Below are 20,568 nucleotides of genomic sequence, written 5' to 3'. Positions count from 1 at the left end.
GCCCAGCCCTCCCGCACTCTAGGCCCAGCCCTCCTGCACTCTCGGCCCTGTCCTCCAGCACTCTCTGCCCAGCCCTCCCGCACTCTCGGCCCAGCCCCCCCGCACTCTCCGCCCAGCTCCCCCGCACTCTCGGCCCAGCCCTCCCGCACTCTCCGCCCAGCCCCCCCGCACTCTCCGCCCAGCCCCCCGCACTCTCGGCCCAGCCCTCCCGCACTCTCGGCCCAGCCCTCCCGCACTCTTGGCCCAGCTCCCCCGCACTCTCGGCCCAGCCCTCCCGCACTCTCCGCCCAGCTCCCCCGCACTCTCGGCCCAGACCTCCCGCACTCTCGGCCCAGCCCCCCCGCACACTCGGCACAGCCCCCCCGCATTCTCGGCCCAGCCCTCCCGCACTCTCGGCCCAGCACTCCCGCACTCTCCGCCCAGCCCTCCCGCACTCTCGGCCCAGCCCCCCCCGCACTCTCGGCCCAGCACTCCCGCACTCTCGGCCCAGCCCCCCCGCACTCTCGGCCCAGCTCCCCCGCACACTCATCCCAGCTCCCCCGCACTCTCCGCCCAGCTCCCCCGCACTCTCCGCCCAGCTCCCCCGCACTCTCGGCCCAGCCCCCCCGCACTCTCGGCCCAGCCCCCCCCCCGCACTCTCCGCCCAGCCATCCCGCACTCTCCGCCCAGCCCCCCCGCACTCTCGGCCCAGCCCTCCCGCACTCTCGGCCCTGTCCTCCCGCACTCTCGGCCCAGCCCCCCCGCACTCTCGGCCCAGCCCCCCCGCACTCTCGGCCCAGCCCCCCCGCACTCTCGGCCCAGCCCCCCCGCATTCGCGGCCCAGCCCCCCCGCACTCTCCGCCCAGCCCCCCCGCACTCTCCGCCCAGCCCCCCCGCACTCTAGGCCCAGCCCTCCCGCACTCTCGGCCCTGTCCTCCCGCACTCTCTGCCCAGCCCTCCCGCACTCTCGGCCCAGCCCCCCCGCACTCTCGGCCCAGCCCCCCCGCATTCTCGGCCCAGCCCCCCCGCACTCTCCGCCCAGACCCCCCGCACTCTCCGCCCAGCCCCCCCGCACTCTCGGCCCAGCCCCCCCGCATTCTCGGCCCAGCCCTCCCGCACTCTCGGCCCAACCCCCCCGCACTCTCGGCCCAGCCCCCCCGCACTCTCGGCCCAGCCCTCCCGCACTCTCGGCCCAGCCCCCCCGCACTCTCCGCCCAGCCCTCCCGCACTCTCGGCCCAGCCCTCCCGCACTCTCGGCCCAGCCCTCCCGCACTCTCCGCCCAGCCCTCCCGCACTCTCGGCCCAACCAACCCGCACTCTCTGCCCAGCCCTCACTCACTCTCGGCCCGGCCCCCCCGCACTCTCGGCCCAGCCCTCCCGCACTCTCGGCCCAGCCCCCCCGCACTCTCGGCCCAGCTACCCCGCACTCTCGGCCCAGCCCCCCGCACTCTCCGCCCAGCCCTCCCGCACTCTCCGCCCAGCCCTCCCGCACTCTCGGCCCAACCAACCCGCACTCTCTGCCCAGCCCTCACTCACTCTCGGCCCGGCCCCCCCGCACTCTCGGCCCTGTCCTCCCGCACTCTCTGCCCAGCCCTCCCGCACTCTCGGCCCAGCCCCCCCGCACTCTCGGCCCAGCCCCCCCAGCACTCTCGGCCCAGCTCCCCCGCACTCTCGGCCCAGCTCCCCCGCACTCTCGGCCCAGCCCCCCCGCACTCTCGGCCCAGCCCTCCCGCACTCTCGGCCCAGCCCCCCCTCACTCTCGGCCCAGCCCTCCCGCACTCTCGGCCCAGCCCCCCCGCACTCTCTGCCCAGCCCCCCCGCACTCTCGGCCCTGCCCCCCCGCACTCTCGGCCCAGCCCCCCCGCATTCTCGGCCCAGTCCTCCCGCACTCTCGGCCTAGCCCTCCCGCACTCTCCGCCCAGCCCTGCCGCACTCTCCGCCCAGCCCTCCCGCACTCTCCGCCCAGCCCTCCCGCACTCTCCGCCCAGCCCTCCCGCACTCTCGGCCGAGCCCCCCCGCACTCTCCGCCCAGCCCCCCCGCACTCTCCACCCAGCCCCACCGCACTCTCCGCCCAGCCCCCCCGCACTCTCAACCCAGCCCGCCCCGCATTCTCGGCCCAGCCCCCCCGCACTCTCGACCCAGCCCCACCGCACTCTCCGCCCAGCCCCCCCGCACTCTCAACCCAGCCCGCCCCGCATTCTCGGCCCAGCCCCCCCGCACTCTCGACCCAGCCCCACCGCACTCTCCGCCCAGCCCCCCCGCACTCTCAACCCAGCCCCCCCCCGCATTCTCGGCCCAGCCCCCCCGCATTCTCGGCCCAGCCCCCCCGCATTCTCGGCCCAGCCCCCCCCCGCACTCTCGGCCCAGCCCTCCCGCACTCTCGGCCCAGCCCTCCCGCACTCTCGGCCCAGCCCTCCCGCACTCTCGGCCCAGCCCTCCCGAACTCTCCGCCCAGCCCCCCCGCACTCTCCGCCCAGCCCTCCCGCACTCTCGGCCCAGCCCTCCCGCACTCTCGGCCCAGCCCTCCTGCACTCTCGGCCCAGCCCTCCCGCACTCTCGGCCCAGCCCTCCCGCACTCTCGGCCCAGCCCCCCCGCACTCTCCGCCCAGCCCTCCCGCACTCTCGGCCCAGCCCTCCCGCACTCTCGGCCCAGCCCCCCCGCACTCTCGGCCCAGCCCCCCCTCACTCTAGGCCCAGCCCCCCCGCACTCTCGGCCCAGCCCCCCCTCACTCTAGGCCCAGCCCTCCCGCACTCTCGACCCAGCCCCCCCTCACTCTAGGCCCAGCCCTCCTGCACTCTCGGCCCAGCCCTCCCGCACTCTCGACCCAGCCCCCCCTCACTCTCGGCCCAGCCCTCCTGCACTCTCGGCCCAGCCCTCCCGCACTCTCGACCCAGCCCCCCCTCACTCTAGGCCCAGCTCTCCTGCACTCTCGGCCCAGCCCTCCCGCACTCTCGACCCAGCCCCCCCTCACTCTAGGCCCAGCACTCCTGCACTCTCGGCCCAGCCCTCACTCACTCTCGACCCAGCCCCCCCTCACTCTCGGCCCAGCCCCCCCTCACTCTAGGCCCAGCCCTCCTGCACTCTCGGCCCAGCCCTCCCGCACTCTCGACCCAGCCCCCCCTCACTCTCGGCCCCGCCCTCCCGCACTCTCGACCCAGCCCCCCCTCACTCTAGGCCCAGCTCTCCTGCACTCTCGGCCCAGCCCTCCCGCACTCTCGACCCAGCCCCCCCTCACTCTAGGCCCAGCACTCCTGCACTCTCGGCCCAGCCCTCCCGCACTCTCGACCCAGCCCCCCCTCACTCTCGGCCCCGCCCTCCCGCACTCTCGGCCCAGCCCCCCCTCACTCTAGGCCCAGCCCTCCTGCACTCTAGGCCCCGCCCTCCCGCACTCTCGGCCCCGCCCCCCCGCACTCTCGGCCCAGCTGCCCAGGCTATCAGGCCTGAGCTCTGCTCTCTTGCCCTCGCCATCTTGTCCAGTTGCCACTCAGCCCTCGCACTCTCAGTCCAGGGCTCCAGTCGAGTTGCTGGACGCTGCTCCCTGCAAACTATGATCCCCTCGCTTGCATGGCGTTTGCACCACCCGACTGCTGAGGTCTCGGCTCTCGTTTGTGTGCCTGAGCCTCGAGTCTCGACAGCCACGTATGCTCCTGACCAGCTGCCTGGATGCCCGGCGGGTGCTTGCTTTATCTTGCTTGGCCTCTGTTCCTAGCCTGCCCTCCTCAGCCCTGACCTGGCGATCAAGAGTCATCCCGCTGCTCCTCTCGATGGCCATTGGTCAGCGCCTCCTCCTCGCCTTGCTTTGTCGAGCGCACCGCGCAGTTCGGTCGGCGGCCTCATCTTTGCCTCTGGCTGCCCACCAGGCCAAATGTCAGAAACCTAGCTGCTGCTTCACTCAATGAAAGTTTAGAAACCTCACACCAATTCAGGAGATCTGTCTGAACTGCTCTAAGTCTCCACCACCTCTCAACGTTGTGGTGATATGCCTGTGGAAAATATTACATGTACTCAGCAGTGAGACCTCCCACCAGCAGGTGGCTCAGCAGTGAGACCTCCCACCAGCAGGTGGCTCAGCAGTGAGACCTCCCACCAGCAGGTGGCTCAGCAGTGAGACCTCCCACCAGCAGGTGGCTCAGCAGTGAGACCTCCCACCAGCAGGTGGCTCAGCAGTGTGACCTCCCACCAGCAGGTGGCTCAGCAGTGTGACCTCCCACCAGCAGGTGGCTCTGCAGTGAGACCTCCCACCAGCAGGTGGCTCAGCAGTGTGACCTCCCACCAGCAGGTGGCTCTGCAGTGAGACCTCCCACCAGCAGGTGGCTCAGCAGTGTGACCTCCCACCAGCAGGTGGCTCAGCAGTGTGACCTCCCACCAGTGGGTTGCTCAGCAGTGAGACCTCCCACCAGCAGGTGGCTCAGCAGTGTGACCTCCCACCAGTGGGTTGCTCAGCAGTGAGACCTCCCACCAGCAGGTGGCTCAGCAGTGTGACCTCCCACCAGCAGGTGGCTCAGCAGTGAGACCTCCCACCAGCGGGTGGCTCAGCAGTGTGACCTCCCACCAGCAGGTGGCTCAGCAGTGAGACCTCCCACCAGCAGGTGGCTCAGCAGTGTGACCTCCCACCAGCGGGTGGCTCAGCAGTGAGACCTCCCACCAGCAGGTGCCTCAGCAGTGTGACCTCCCACCAGCAGGTGCCTCAGCAGTGTGACCTCCAGAGACTCACAGCCAAAATCGTGCTGCTGGCCTGCCTTGGTCTGCTTTCAAAGCCAGCGATTTAGCCCTGTGCTAAACAGCCCCTATGGGCTGTATGGTTTCAAGAAGCAGTTAGATACAGCACTTAGGGCGAAGGGATCAAAGGATATGGGGACTGGCTGAAAGAACTGTCCAAACTTTCGAAGCATCAGTGAAGAAACAAGTTAATTGGCCACTATTGCTTCACTCGGACATCTTGCTCTGGTACAATACAGTCCCGCGTACCACCACTAGCTTACTCCAGCTGAGTTGTTAATGAGCCGGCGTCTCAGGACCTGGCTCAACCGTATATTCCAAATGTCCAATCCACCCGGAAAAACCACCACGATGCAGTCAAGAAGGACAAGTCATTTCAAACGACGATTTAGTTTACATGCGGAATTCTGGTGGAGGACCAGAATGGTTACCTGGCAGAGTTGATTAAAGGACTGGGCCAGTAACCTACGGCCATAGACCTAGAGGGTGGTGAGGCTGGACAGCTCATTGACTATCTGAGGAGAGAATCCGACATCCCCAAGACAGGGCAGGTGGAGCCAATCCCAGTTAGCCGTGTAACAAAGCAGTGGTATTAGAACCGAGTTTGTCCAATGGGGATTCATCAAGAGCCATCGAGGGAGCTGATGTGGTAATCCATACAACCCCTGTTGTGAACGCTACATGTCTGCCCAACATTGCTGAAGACACAGAGTCTCCTAATCAGGAAGAGCCAGTGGCTGAGTTGAGACATTCGGCAGGAGTCAGGAAGTCGCTGATTGACTTATTTTATGAACTTTGTTTTAAGCTCCCTTACTGTAACCCGTTATATGAATATAACGTTAAATAAGAGTTTTTCTGTTTCTATATTACAGAGGACTTAAGGGGGAGGAATGTGGTAGCAAGAATCCTCTAAGGGGTGATACTTTGTGGGCCATGAGACAGGCCTAGAGCCTATGGGGACACAGCGCGAACATCAGCCTTATAGGAGTTAGGACGTGTTTCTGGCCATGGGGGTTTGGTCAGAGTTGGCCCGAGAGCCATTGGAACAAGACCTGTATATCAGTAGTGCCGTCTAGTGAATAGAGATTATCTTAGATCAATAAACCTCTTTTGTGTTTCAACATTGCCTTGTCGATTGCATGGCAATATAACATTTCCCCAAAGGGACATGAGTGAACCAGGATGGGTTCAGCAAACAATGGGTGTCATTCCTGAGATGAGCTTTATATTACAGATTGAAGTTAGATTCCACCAACTCCTTGGTGGCATTTAAACCCCTGACCCCAGATCATTAGCCTGAGCCCCTGGATTATTGTCCAACCACTACACCACCATCTTGTTGGTCTCTACGACTCGCAACAGCTCAAGTAGCCAAAGAAAAAATGTAGGTGGGAAATAAACTGCTTCATGGATTGTGTTTCCGTGTGTGTATAGGATGAACCAGTCACGTTTTGCGAGGAGACATTTTTGAATCACAAATCTACTTTGATGAAAAATTTCCTGCAACATGCCGTACACCTTCAACTCTTCAAACAGGTGAGACTGGGCGGGGAGTCTGTGTCAGGTATGGAACCATGCAGTCGGGGTCGGGTCCTAGAACTCCGTTTTCCACAACATAGCCAAGGATGGCTACGCTGTAGTGCGGAACACGCACTTCTCCATATTGTACGTGAGATTAAGGAGTTTGGCAGTGTGGAGAAATTTGAGAAGGTCAGTGTCGTGGTCCTGCTGATCGTGGCCGCAGATGATGACATTATCTAGGCACGGGAAGGTGGCCCGTAGTCCGTACCGGTCAACCATTCGGTCCATCTCACATTGGAAGACCGAGACCCCGTTAGTGACGCCAAAGGAAACCCTAAGGAAATGGTAAAGGCGGCCATCTGCTTTGAACGCAGAATAAACCTGATAAAAATCCAAGGAACACTACGAACCACACATCAGTATAATGTATTGATCTCTTATATAGTAAAATCACTGTGAGTTATAAACTAAATGTAAATGTCACCACAGTCCCAGATGACCATGAGCTGCTTTCCCCTTTGAGAGAGCTGACCGGTGGAGGTTTAACCTGAGGGTCACCACACCTCAGGCGAGGGGCGAGGTTGAGAAGGCGGGGCCTTCATGAATAACCTCAGCCGGTTCGGGAATTGAACCCACGCTGCTGGCTTCGCTCCGCATCGCGAACCAGCCATCTGAACTAATTGACCCCAACAATTCATTTCAAGTTGCATTGTAAACTCTGATGTTAGCCTCTGGCAATTGGAAATCCCAAAGGCAGACTGTTAATAGTCATCTGTAGTGGAACTCACGTCTGGAGTTGCCATTGATTGATATTGATAAAGAGTGCAACATCTGTTATGCAATGTTACTGCCTGCCAAGCACTGGGACGCCTTGTATTAGCAAGCAGTTCCATTAGAGAGCCACTGGGTGGCACTGTATAATAAATATCTGGCGAAGCCTCTCGCCGCAATTCAGAAAGTAGCCATTTCAAACCTCCATTCTGTGTGGCCTTTCCCCAAAAGCTGGATTTCACCAGAACACAATGGTGGGCCCCTTCAGATACTGCATCTTTAATATCTGTGCAATGCAAATGGGAACTCAGAATGCACAAGACATAGATTCCAATCACTGCATATTTCCATCCACATTACCCTCACAATGAACTCAGTGATACTCATTGGCACAAAATACCTCACCACCCTCTGCCTCCTGACTGTGAATTCCACATGACAGCATCTTCCGCAAATATTCCAGAAATAGGAAGAATCAGATGGTGGGTGTGAGATAATGTACGATAAGGTTTGGAGAATACATGTTCCATTTGCAAAGCAGGGCAAATAAGGAGCTGGAAGCACAAATCACCACCAGCTGGAGGTGACAGGACGAGAAACCTGGCTTAAAGAAGGGAGGTTTGGGAATTTATAATTCCTGGGTACAAAACATTCAGGAAGGAAAGGAAAAGGTGCAGTGGCGATGAAGGAAAGTGTTGATGGCTGCAATTTTACACCTCCCGGTGTGGGGTGTGTAACAAAACCAGGTTGGATTCTGGGGGGTCGCACCATGCCCTTCACATGAGGTCTCCAGTAGTATTTTAGCAGTCGCGATGTGGGGATGCCGGCGTTGGACTGGGGTGGGCACAGTAAGAAGTCTTACAATGCCAGGTTAAAGTCCATCAGGTTTGTTTGGTATCACTAACTTTCAGAGCACAGCTCCTTCCTCAGGTGAGTATTTTAGCAGTGGCAGGGTAGGTGTTGGGTGGCAGACCCACCTACCCTTGGGCAATTGTCCAATTAAGGGCCTCTTCCAGCCACAACTGGTGGTATTTTACCAGTGGTGGTGGTGGGAGCTCACATGATGTAGCGGGGCGGCTCGACAGGTGAGGGGCAGGGTTCTGACTGTTGCTGCTACCCAGGGTCCAAAGGAGGAAAAGGAGCCCCATTATTATGCCCTCACCTGTCCTCCCAATTGCCAACCCCTACTCCTGATGCACGATCAATTGAACAAAGACTAGAGTTGGACACAACTGAGGCTTTATTGCTCTAAGATGTGTGGCCTCCCACAGCCGCTGGCAAAATGGCTGCTGAATGGAGGACACACATATTTATACTCCGCCTACTGGGCGGAGCCAGCAGGCAGGGACTACCGGCGACTCTGTAGTACAGGTCCTACCTTACATCACCTAATAAAGGTGTAACAGTGGTTTACCACATTCTCCCCCTGTTAAAATTGAGTCTTTTGTCTCAGCTAGATCGAGCATGGCCCCTTCTAACAGTCTTTGGCGTATGAGGTCCGACCCACTCCCTGTAATGAACGCGTCCCGTATAAGGAGGTTCGAATGTTCAGTGGCCGTAACAGCCTGACAGTCACAGTCCCGGACGAGTGGGATTAGGGCCCACCAGAAGTCTTCTATTGACTCACCAGGGAGTTGAGAGCGAGTGCCGAGTGCGTGCCTGGTGAAGAGCGTGTTCGTCTTCTGTGCGTAGTGTTCTTTGAGAAGCGCCATGGCGTCAGCGTAGTTCGGGGCGTCCTGGATCAGCGGAAACACGCTGGAGCTCAACCTTGAGTCCAGGATCTGTATCTTCTGAACCTCCGGGACAGGGCTGGTCGCCGAGTTGATGTAGGCCTCGAAGAAGGTAGCCAGGAATTAAAGTCCTTTTTGGCGTCGCTTGATTGCGGATCCAGCTGCAGGCGATCTGGCTTGATTCGGAGGTCCATCTTTTAGAAAATCTTAGAGCAATAAATTGATGCACGATCAATTGAACAAAGACTAGAGTTGGATACAACTGAGGCTTTATTGCTCTAAGACGTGTGGCCTCCCACAGCAGCTGGCGAAATGGCTGCTGAATGGAGGACATGCATATTTATACTCCGCCTACTGGGCGGAGCCAGCAGGCAGGGACTACCGGCGACCCTGTAGTACAGGTCCTACCTTACATCACCTAATAAAGGTGTAACAGTGGCTTACCACAATTCCCACCCCACATCAAGGCTTGCCTGACTGGCTCCAGTGAGTCTGCACAGTTTCTTGTGCAGGACTGGCTGTAAGGCCAGCACTCCCAGTGCAACTGGTGGATCAAAGAGCTGCCGGTCCTCTGACTGGCTTAAAGCTGTTGAAGGCGTGACATCAGCCATATCTTCAGGCAACTCATTTTCTGAGCCACACCAAATAGCATCATGGTTTCCAGGTCCAGCACTGGCACGTTTGTCCCGATTTTCCAGCCAGTGGGTCACTATCTCCACATTAAATCATGTCCCAAATGGCTGTGGGATGACAGAATCTGTTCGGAATGAAGGAACAATTGAAGAGATATATTGCTACTGATTGTATACTATGACAGCCGGGTTAGCTCAGTGAGCTAGACAGCTGGTTTGTGATGTAGAACAAGGCCAGCAGCGGGGTTCAATTCCTGTACCGGCTGAGGTTATTCATGAAGACCCCGCCTTCTCAACCTTGCCCCTCGCTTGAGGTGTGGTGAGTGTGGTGATCCTCAGGTTAAATCACCACCGGTCAGCTCTCTCCCTCGAAGGGAAAAGCAGCCGATGATCATCTGGGACTATGGCAACTTTAGAGGAGCAAATCTTGAGACCTGTTACAACTGGAGAGGTGCTAGGTGTAGTTCTTTTTTCTAATTTCTGACTTTCTTTGCTTCTATGTTTTATCTATTTTACCATCACAATTTTGTACTTTACCATCACAATGTCCCATCAGACAAAATAGAATCATTGCTTCCCAGAGTATTTCTGCATGAGGTTTGGCCAATCAGCAGTGCTAACGAGATAAATGTTAGCCATTCATTCTTCACAGCCAGGTCTAATTATCTCCATTAAAAATGCTATTCCAGCAATCTCCATCCCTCATTGAATAGGTTAGGTTATTATCCTTCACATTGTGGATCAGCTTTCCCCACACCTTTCCATGAGCAAGCACTGGTTTTCACTCCGTATCTTTCCCAATGATCTAGTCAGGACATGCACCTTGTTCCAGGGGATTGAGGACACACACTCAGACGTGCACAGTGTCTCCACACAGCCTGTCCTGTAGCTTTTGTTCTCTTCAGCCAAAAAGAGCCACTGGACAGCAGACTATGTGTGAAGAACATATGAATTAGGAGCAGTAGGCCACTCGGCCCTTCGAGCTGGTTTCCCCTTTCAATAATTTCACAACTGTTCTGATTGTAACCTCAACTCCGCATTCCATCTTTCACCCCCATGTTTATCAAGAATCTACCCAGCTCTGCCTTAAAAATATTTAAAGACTCTGCTTCCACTGCCTTTTGGGGACGAGAGTTGCAAAGCAATAAATTCTCCTGAGCTCTGTCCTAAATGGGTGACTCCTTGGGCAGAATTTAACGGAAACGTTTCCAAGTTCATTTATGGCGGGTTTTTCAGGGAGTTTCCCGCCGGCTCTGAATGCGAGTTCCCCACCACTATCCAATGACACTTAGTCCCTTTTCTGGGCCCTGGGAAGTTTCTCTCCGGTTTAGCCCACACTTTGAATTTTTTTCAGCACTGGGGAGCTGAACTCCAAGATCGGGCCACCATTTTTAAAGGGTGCCCCGATCTCTATGTGAGCTTGTGGGTCCCCCACCCATGGGCAATGTGACCCCCCACACACATGGGTCGGGATTCAACTAAAAGAGAACAAAGTCCCGTAACAAGTGCATTTAACCGCGTGTTTCTGGGCACTCATAGCGACACGTGCTATAAAAGCTGAATCACTTTAATTTGCAGATTTGTTAAAAAGTGATCCCGCCCACAATGGGTGGGATTTACATCGCAAGGTCACATTAGACCTTGCGCGCATGGTGAGCCGGGTAGATCCCGGGACAGGGGTCATCCGGCTTCTATCAGCCACGCTGCGCCAAGGTGAGCTGCATTTTGGGCACAGTGTGGCCGTTCGATTGCGCCCCTTACCCCTTATTTCAAATAGTTCTAGATTCTCCCACAAGAGTAAATATCCACTCTACTCCTCAGAATCTTTCAATCACATTGTCTCTTACTCTTCTAATCTGCAGCAGATCCAATCCTAATCTGTCCAACCTTTCCTCACGAGGCAATTCTCCCATTCCAGACACTGGCCTGCTAAACGTTTTCGCAACTGCTTCCAAAAGACCAATTCAGTTTGTTTAAGACTAGGAGAAAAGTACTGATTAGACTTTCATTGGTCTCCATTTAGAAAATGATGCTACTTACACAGGATCCGGAGGGTGTCCACCTGCTTTTTAACAATAGGACTTATTATCGGCTGAACTTGAAGTTTCATTTCAGCCTCACAGACGTACTGCTGTTTATCCAACTGTGATTGTGCCTCCAGAGTATGGTAAATAGTGATCCCAGTATTGCTCAATTCATTCGCTAATATGTCAGCTCCATTCGTCAGCCTGAGTTGGAGTTGCCCTGAGACATTAAACACACTGCACGTAACATTAATCAGATTTCCTTCAAGGTTGACTGGTAGCTGGATTTCAGGGTCAGAGAATACTGTAAAAATAACAAAAAGACATGATTAGAAATATTCCAAAAGCTTATCGTGCAGCCCCTGAGGTGTGACCATAATATTGAGACAAAGGCAGGTACGCTCAGTGCTTACTACTGTCACCATCCACCTCACTGATTCACAAGATGGATGTCCAAGGCCCCATGGCATCTTTAGCAGGACCACAGGGAATAGGAGCAGGAGTTAGACCATTTGGCCCCTCGGGTTTGCTCCACCATTCAACTAGATCAAGGCTGACCTTCTACCTCCACACCATTTTCCTGCACTATCCTCATATACCTTTAGATCTTTAATATCAAGAAACTATTGATCTCTATCTTGAACTTACTCAATGACTGAACCTCCACAGTACCCTGGAATAGAAACATAGAAACCAGGAGCAGGAGGAGGTCATTCTGCCCTTCGAGGCTGCTCCACCATTCATTACCATCATGGCTGATCCTCGATCTCAATGCCATAGTCCCGCTTTCTCCCCATACCACTTGATGCCAGTAAAATCTAAAACATTATCCATCCTTTTCTTGAATTTTTCAGTGACTTGTCCTCCGCAGCCTTCTGTGGTGGAAATTCCACAGTTTCACTCCCCTTTGAGTGAAGAAATGATCCTCAGCCGGAATCTCCGGTTGGTGTGGATTCACTTTTCCTGCTGGCAGGGTACCCCCGCCCGTGGGGTACTGGTGGCAATGGAAAATCCCATTGACAAGCGGCGAGAAGATAGAATCCTACCCCCAGCAAATAGCGTGCCACTGAGAAACACGCAGCTGGGAACCGGAAAATCCCGCTCCTCATCTCAGTCCATATCCTGAAACTGTGTCCCCTCGTTCTAGATTCCCCAACCAGGGTAAACATCCTCCTCCATCTAGTCTCGGGTCTTTTCACAGTAACTTCATTGCAGTATTAATGTAAGCCTACTTGTGACACTCATAAAGATTATTATGATAAGTCTGTCCAGCAGTGTTAGAATTTTATACATTTCAATCAGATCTCCTCTCATCCATCTAAACTCTAGTTAATACAGGCCCAGTTGACCCATTCTCTCCTCAGTCCCACCAACACCGGTATCAGCCTAGTAAACCTCCATTGCACTCCCTCTGTGGCAAGTATATCATTTCCTAGATCGAGAGACCAAAACTGCTCACAGTGCTCCAGGTGTGGTCTCACCAAGGTCCTGTATAACTGCAGTAAGACATTCCTACTCCTGAACTCAAATCCTCTTACAATAAAGACCGACATATCATTTACCTTCCTAATTGCTTGCTGCACCTGCCTCTCCACTTTCATTGACTGGTGTACAAGGACACCGAGATCCCTTTGTACATCAGCACTTCCCAATATAGCACCATTTAAATCATACTCTTCCTTTCTGAATCCTCCTCTCTCCCGCTCTTTTAGATGCTGCTGTCTGTCTCTGGGTCCTCTCTCCCGCTCATTTTGATTCATAAAATTATAGAAACACTTTAGCGCAGAAGGAGGCTCTCAGAGCTACAGTTACTGCTGATTCTAATTGGTTTGCAGAGCGTCATTTACTTGTCAATCCAGAGGACGTGCCCACTGAACTATGGCAACTGAAGATCAGAATTAAATATTTCTCTGTGAAGCACTTGGCATCTCCTGATGTTGTAACAGGTGCTGCAGAAATCCAGTTTCCTTATTTTTTTTATGTCTTTATGATATTGGGAGTCCCAATTTTGAAAAAAACGTTTTTATAGAAATGTTCACATTTCGTGCACTGCACATGTGTGAAGGATAAATGTGCGGTTACAATATATATGTCATTTTTCTCTGTACCAATTTACCGATTTCTTGTGATTCGTTCTAAGCCCCTGGCTTCTTCATCGGCCGTTTTCCAGACACCCCTCGTTTTATCAGCCTCCCCGCCCCCTTCTCTGTTTGTTCCCTGCGGTCCCTTTTGCCCTCGCACGTCTACCTCCCCCTCCCCGCCCTCGCACATCCCCCTCCCTCGCCCTCGCAAGTCCCCCTCCCTGCCCCTGCTCTATTGGCTGCTGGCTTCAAACAGGTCCTGGAACAGGTTGGTGAATGGTCTCCACACCTTGGGGAAGCTCTCTCCTGAACCTTGGATAGCAAACTTGATCTTCTCCTGGAGGAGAAACTCCGACAGGTCCGCCAGCCAGTCTGCAGCTGCGGGTGGTGCAGATAGCTAGCCGAGCAGGATTCTCCGGCGGGCAATTAGGGAAGCAAAGACATCAGCCCTCTTCCCCATGAATAGTTCTGGTTGGTTTGATACCCCAAAGATTCACACTCTTGGGCATGGCTCCACCCTCACTGCCACGACCTTGAACATTGCCTCGAAGAAGACTGCCCAAAACCCGACAAGTCCAGGGCATGCCCAGAGGCCGGGCCTCCCTGGCAATGTTCACATTTGTCCTCCACCTCCAGGGTTGTTCCTGTACATGATGTGATTCATGGAGTATTCCCTCCCCCCCTCCCCGCCCCCACACACAAACGTCATAATCATCTTATCTATTGAATGGAAAAAGGCCTTGGGGATGTAGATCAGTATGGACTCGAACAGGAAGAGGAACCTGGGCAATACATTCATCTTGATCGTTGGCACGCTCCCTACCAGGGAGAGTGGGAGCGCATTCCATCACTGTAGGCCCATTTTTACTTCCTTCGCCAGACAAGTCAGGTTCCACTTGTGTATCCGTGTCTAGTTGTGGCCAATCTGATCCCCAGGTAGCGGAATTTGTTTTGGGCTAGTTTAAATGATAGCCCCTCCAGCTCTGCCTCTCCCCATCTCGGGTTCACCAGGAATACTTCACTTTTGCCCAGATTAACTTTGTAGCTCGAGAAGGCTCCAAACTCTCCAAGGAGCTTCACGATTTCTTTTGCCGCTTTGTGGGTCCAAGATGTAGAGGAGCAGGTCATCTGCACAGACTCTGCTCTCTGCCTCCTCTTTAGATTCCCTTCCAGCATCGCGCCGCTCTCAGGGCGATCGCCAGCCACTCGATTGCCAGGGAGAAAAAGAACGGGGACAGCGGGCATCCCTGCCTTGTGCCTCTTTGCAGCTGGGAGTATTTAAAGCTGGTGGCATTGGTCCGTACACTCGCCTTGGGGGCGTTGTACTGGTGTTTCACCCATGAGGTGAACCCTGTCTCTAGCCCAAACCCCTCCAGTACCTCAGTGAGGTATTTCCACTCGACTCTGTTGAAGGTCTATTCTGCGATCAAGGAGATGGTCACCTCTGGTGTTCCCTCCCCGGATGGGAAATTGCTGCATGGTCCACATCTTGACGGCAATGTTACTTGTGGTGGTCATTGTTTCTTCCTATAGGCTACTGTCCTGACCCCTGCGTATCAGATGCACCATAGAAAGCATCCTATCGGGCTGCATCACAGCCTGGTATGGCAACTGCTCGGCCCAAGACCGCAAGAAACTTCAGAGAGTCGTGCACACCGCCCAGTCCATCACACAAACCTGCCTCCCATCCATTGACTCCATCTACACCTCCCGCTGCCTGGGGAATGTGGGCAGCATAATCAAAGATCCCTCCCACCCGGCTTACTCACTCTTCCAACTTCTTCCATCGGACAGGAGATACAGAAGTCTGAGAACACGCACGAACAGACTCAAAAACAGCTTCTTCCCCTCTGTCAGCAGACTCCTAAATGACCCTCTTCTGGACTGACCTCATTAACACTACACCCTGTATGCTTCACCCGATGCCAGTGTTTATGTAGTTACATTGCATGTGGTGTTGCCCTATTATGTATTTTCTTTTAATCCCTTTTCTTCCCATGTATTTAATGATCTGTTGAGCTGCTCGCAGAAAAATACTTTTCACTGTACCTCGGTACACGTGACAATAAACAAATCCAATCCAATCCAATCATTGTACCTCAGCAGCTCAGAGGAATATTTGCCGATCAGGAAATTTAATCACTTTGATTAAATGACCATCTGATAGATTTGTCATAGAATTTACAGTGCAGAAGGAGGCCATTCGGCCCATCGAGTCTGCACCAGCTCTTTGAAAGAGCACCCTACCCAAGGTCACACCTCCACCCTCTCCCCATAACCCAGTAACCCCACCCAACACTAAGGGCAGTTTTGGACACTAAGGGCAATTTAGCGTAACCGATCCACCTAACCTGCACATCTTTGGACTGTGGGAGGAAACCGGAGCACCCGGAGGAAACCCACGCAGGCACGGGGAGGATGTGCAGACTCCGCACAGACAGTGACCCAAGCCGGAATCGAACCTGGGACCCTGGAGCTGTGAAGCAATTGTGCTAGCCACAATGCTACCGTGCTGCCCAATATGATTTGTTTGTGAAATTGATTGGAATAGCTGAGATATTGCTCTGTCCTGATCTTCATGACTGAACAGAATGTTATGTGAAGCAGATCATTGTGTTTACATTCCAAACGGCACAGTCACTGCTTTCTTATAATCCTGGAATACCGAGTGGCAGCAACATTCCCTTATAATCAGAATAGTGAGTGTCACAAATACCCCCTGAAGCTGCTTCTCTTTGATTATATAGGATATATGGACCAGCAACAGGCCATTCCGCCCAATTAGCCATCTTTTATGTTCCACTCAAGCTAATTATCTGAATATGGAAACATGTCAGTAAATTTCTGACTCATTGGGAGGGATGTGTTTGTTTGAAATGATGTAAATCTGACACTCTGCAATTCTGACTACCATGAACGATCTGAATGCTTTCTGATTGCAATGCCTCTGATAAATCGGATTCTTACCATACACCACAATGAAAATGCTGCTATTCTTTGGTGGAACTGATGGATACTCCTCAAAGTGAGCTGTACAGACGATCTCTGTGGGACCAGCCACCTGTGGTGTCCATGCTGCTGTTTGCCGGACAGTATTGTCATTTAACCATGTGGTTGAATTCAATTCTTCACCATCCTGAAACAATCTTACTCTCATCTTGTCAACGGGGTAAACATTTGAGACCTCGCATGTCAACGTCACTTCTTGCTTCACTTCGACGGGCCTTTGGTCAAAGATTCTTGGCGGATCCATAAAAGCTGTAACACAGACAAGAAATTTGCTTCATTTTGATTTGCTGCGATGTGTTTTAGTTCCCAATGGACAGAGCGGAAAATTGAGCATGTAGCCCTATACACACATCCCAGAATTCCATCACACTTGGTCACGGCGAGAAAACTGGAGCCACCATCAGGTCACATGCTTTCGTTTTGAAATTAATTCTTGCTACTCTTCAGACAGCCCAAATATTCAACTCTACTACCTTTGCACCAGTCACTATGAGTATTACAAGCTTATGGACTCACTAATTTACCTTCACTGTGATCTATAATTGCATCTGTCTACACCATCCCAGTTGAGGCTTGGATTTCAGTGTGTGGGATTCAGGCTGTCAATCTTTCAAGTGGGTTTTATTCTCCCTGCATCATGAGATTGGCTGACCTGCTCCGTGACCATCACCTCCTCTGGACACTGAGATGTGCAAAGCAGCCAAATGGATTTCCTTGAGACATCGCTGTCACTGTTAGGAAACCTCAGGCTGCAATCTGAGAAACGCAGGAGAGGGATAATAATATCAGCACCTGGGCCAGTCTGCAGATAAACATTCTTTGCACCAATTTGTGTGTTGCAATCGAGCAGAGGGAAAAGCAATTTGCATCAAAACCTTGTTCCACTTAGCTTATCTCTCAGTGTCTAGTGCTTTTGCATTGCCTGAAAGAATATCCTAAATAAAAGATACGTACAATTAACTTTTTACTCTGTCATAAAGCTGGCCTGCAGTATTCCTCTCTCCCTACATTGTCGAATTTGATTTGATTTTCAATCACCCAGGGAGCGTGGGTGGAGGGAATTGTGGTTTTCATGGTTAATGCAGGAGTACTTTGAAAATGATGCTGTTGGATGGCATGTATGCCTCCAGAGTGCTGTACTGAGTTAAAGTTTAGGGGAGAGTGGGGTGGAATGGGTGGGGAATGCAGTAACCCGCTCACCTCCAATTAACTGCCCATTAAGCTCCGTGAGGAGCTGGTGAAGGTCAGAACAGTCTGGTTCAGGTTGGTGCACAGCAGCTCTCAGGTGGAATGTGGGAAGCCATAGCATCGTTTAACCAAAGAGGTTTTCGTGTCAGCGTGAGTGTAGTACCTTTCTGTTGTCCAGTTTGTCACTTGTCCCACCATGTTTCTGCTGACCCTCTGATCTCCTACCTTCCCTCTTTTGTAAAGCAGCAGTAAGCCCATGTTACTTCATAGAATTTACAGTGCAGAAGGAGGCCATTCGGCCCATCGAGTCTGCACCGGCTCTTGGAAAGAGCACCCTACCCAAGGTCAACACCTCCACCCTATCCCCATAACCCAGTAACCCAGTAACCCCACCCAACACTAAGGGCAATTTTGGACACTAAGGGCAATTTATCATGGCCAATCCACCTAACCTGCACATCTTTGGACTGTGGGAGGAAACCGGAGCACCCGGAGGAAACCCACGCAGACACGAGGAGAACGTGCAGACTCCGCACAGATAGTGACCCAAGCTGGAATCGAACCTGGGACCCTGGAGCTGTGAAGCAATTGTGCTATCCTCAAGGCTACCGTGCTGCCCATATTTTTATGATATGGAGGAAACAGGAACTAATCAGAAGTTCATTACTATGTTGTTTCCCATAATTTGTTCTCCACAAATTTGAGATATTTAACCCATTCTCAGAAACAGGAAAGTGTTTTTCACTCAAGTGAACTTACAGTGAGCTCGCAGAGTCACAGAGGAGTTTGCGATTGGTTTTGTGCTGTTAGAGCCCAGGTCCACTTCTGCCAAGCAGGTGTACTCCTGTCCATCATCTGACACACTGGCAGCGAAACTGAAGACATTCCTCAATCTTATATCTTCATCCGGGAAACCTTGCTTTCCTGTGGAATTAATCTGAAGAGTCTCACTCCCTCTCAGCCATGTGAGGATGAGTTTATTGTTTGGATAGACCCTCGGACCAATGCACTCCAGACTATACGTTCTGTTAACTTCCAGCACTTCCGGAGGTGAAGTAATGTTTATCTCTCGATCTGTTAAAGGAGAATCACAATTAACAGAATTCACTGCAGGATTGTACCTGAGCACTCTCTGTATTACCTCTTCTCACATTCACCCAGATGCATGGGTGATGCACATAGAACATAGAACATTACAGCGCAGTACAGGCCCTTCGGCCCTCGATGTTGTGCCGACCTGTGAAACCACTCTAAAGCCCATCTACACTATTCCCTTATCGTCCATATGTCTATCCAATGACCATTTGAATGCCCTTAGTGTTGGCGAGTCCACTACTGTTGCAGGCAGGGCATTCCATGCCCTTATTACTCTCTGAGTAAAGAACCTACCTCTGACATCTGTCTTATATCTATCTCCCCTCAATTTTCATGTGCAATAAGGATTTACCCCAACTCCCCATTAAGGATGAGTACATTGATCCCTCTTCATTCTGAATTACCAAAATCAAGAATAATTAAATCATTAATTGTAAATAGCAATTTTCATTTACATGCTATCTTAATGTGGTAAAACACAGGAGCGTTATCAACAAGATTTAACACCAAGCCATGGAAGGGGCTATGAGGGCAGGCGATGCAAAGGGCAGATTTTAAAATATTTTTTTTAATTCAAGTATTTAATATTTTAACATTGTAAATACGCAACTTAACAAAGCAAAAACAACACAACTCCACCCCCTCCATCCCCCAACAACCTAGATCAAAAAAAACACTCTTACCGCCCCTACTCCCAGCAGCTGATGGTAACCAGGTCTTTAAGCTCTTGTGGAACCCCTCACTCACACCCACCCCCTCCCCTCAAAGCAGATTTGACCTTCTCCAAATACAGGAATTCCAACAGATCCCCGAGCCATACCAAGGCACAAGGTGGAGAAGCTGACCTCAACCCCAATAGGTGAGCGATCAGTGAGGCCAAGGCTAAAATATTAGCTCCCGTCTGCGGCTCCGGCATGTTTGACACACCAAATATGGCCCCCAGGGGACTGGGCTCCAAATCAACGTGCATGATCACTGACATGGTGCTAAAGAATGACCTTCAAAATGTCCTCAACTTCGGGCATGCCCAGAAATTTATGTACGTGATTTTTGGGCCCCTCCCACACAGCTCACAAATGTCCTCCACTCCCTCAAAGTACCAGCTCATCCTCGACTTCATCAGGTGTGCTCTATGTACAATCAACCCCAGCTTCATGCACGAGGTTGAGGCATTCACCCTCCACAGCACCTCACACCACAACCCCTCCTCCAGCCCCATCCCCAGCTCCTCCTCCCACTTGGCCTTAACCCCCTCCAGAGACACCCTATCCTCCTCCAACATCCTCATATAGATCGCCAAGATGACCCCCTCCTCTAGCCCCATCACTGACAACACCCCCTCCAACATCAAAGAGGGCGGTGCCACTGGGAAAGGTCAAGAAAATCTTCTTTGCAAAATCCAGCACCGACATATACCTAAAGGTCTCTCCCTGCAGAATCCCAAACTTCTTCCCTAACTCCTCCAAACTCGCAAACCACCCATCTGGAAATAAGTCCTTCATTTCCACCAACCCTCGCTCCTCCCACCCCCAAAACCAAGCATCCAGTCTCGCTTGCTCAAATCCATGATTCTCTTGAATCGGCATCAACCTAGACCCACCCCAAGCCAAAAGTACTGCCTTCAACGTGGCCACCACCACCGGACTCCCCGAACATTCCTTGGGGCAAATGGAAGTGGTGCCGTTGCCAGCGCCCGCAACCCCGACCCCTTATATGAGCCTGCCTCCAACATCACCCACAAAACCTCTGACTCCCTGCACCAGCCCCGCTCCTTCTCTGCGTCCGCCGCCCAATAGTAGGGCCAAATCCCCTAACTG

At 53.2% G+C, this 20,568-nt stretch overlaps 1 protein-coding gene across 1 annotated transcript in view; it reads right to left on the bottom strand.

Annotated features, from left to right (window-relative positions):
* The window catches only part of LOC140403216 (uncharacterized), a 220,242-nt gene that overhangs the window by 187,713 nt on the left and 11,961 nt on the right, over positions 1 to 20,568 (bottom strand). Inside the window, exon 3 of the mRNA XM_072490975.1 lies at positions 18,416 to 18,730. Coding sequence (XP_072347076.1) covers positions 18,416 to 18,730 — 315 coding nt within the window. The remainder of the gene's footprint in view (positions 1 to 18,415; positions 18,731 to 20,568) is intronic.

Source organism: Scyliorhinus torazame, chromosome 27 (assembly GCF_047496885.1).
Source record: "Scyliorhinus torazame isolate Kashiwa2021f chromosome 27, sScyTor2.1, whole genome shotgun sequence".
Classification (NCBI taxonomy): Eukaryota; Metazoa; Chordata; class Chondrichthyes; order Carcharhiniformes; family Scyliorhinidae; genus Scyliorhinus; species Scyliorhinus torazame.
Note: the sequence above shows the minus strand (reverse complement) of the source record. Positions and strands in the feature narration are given on the sequence as shown.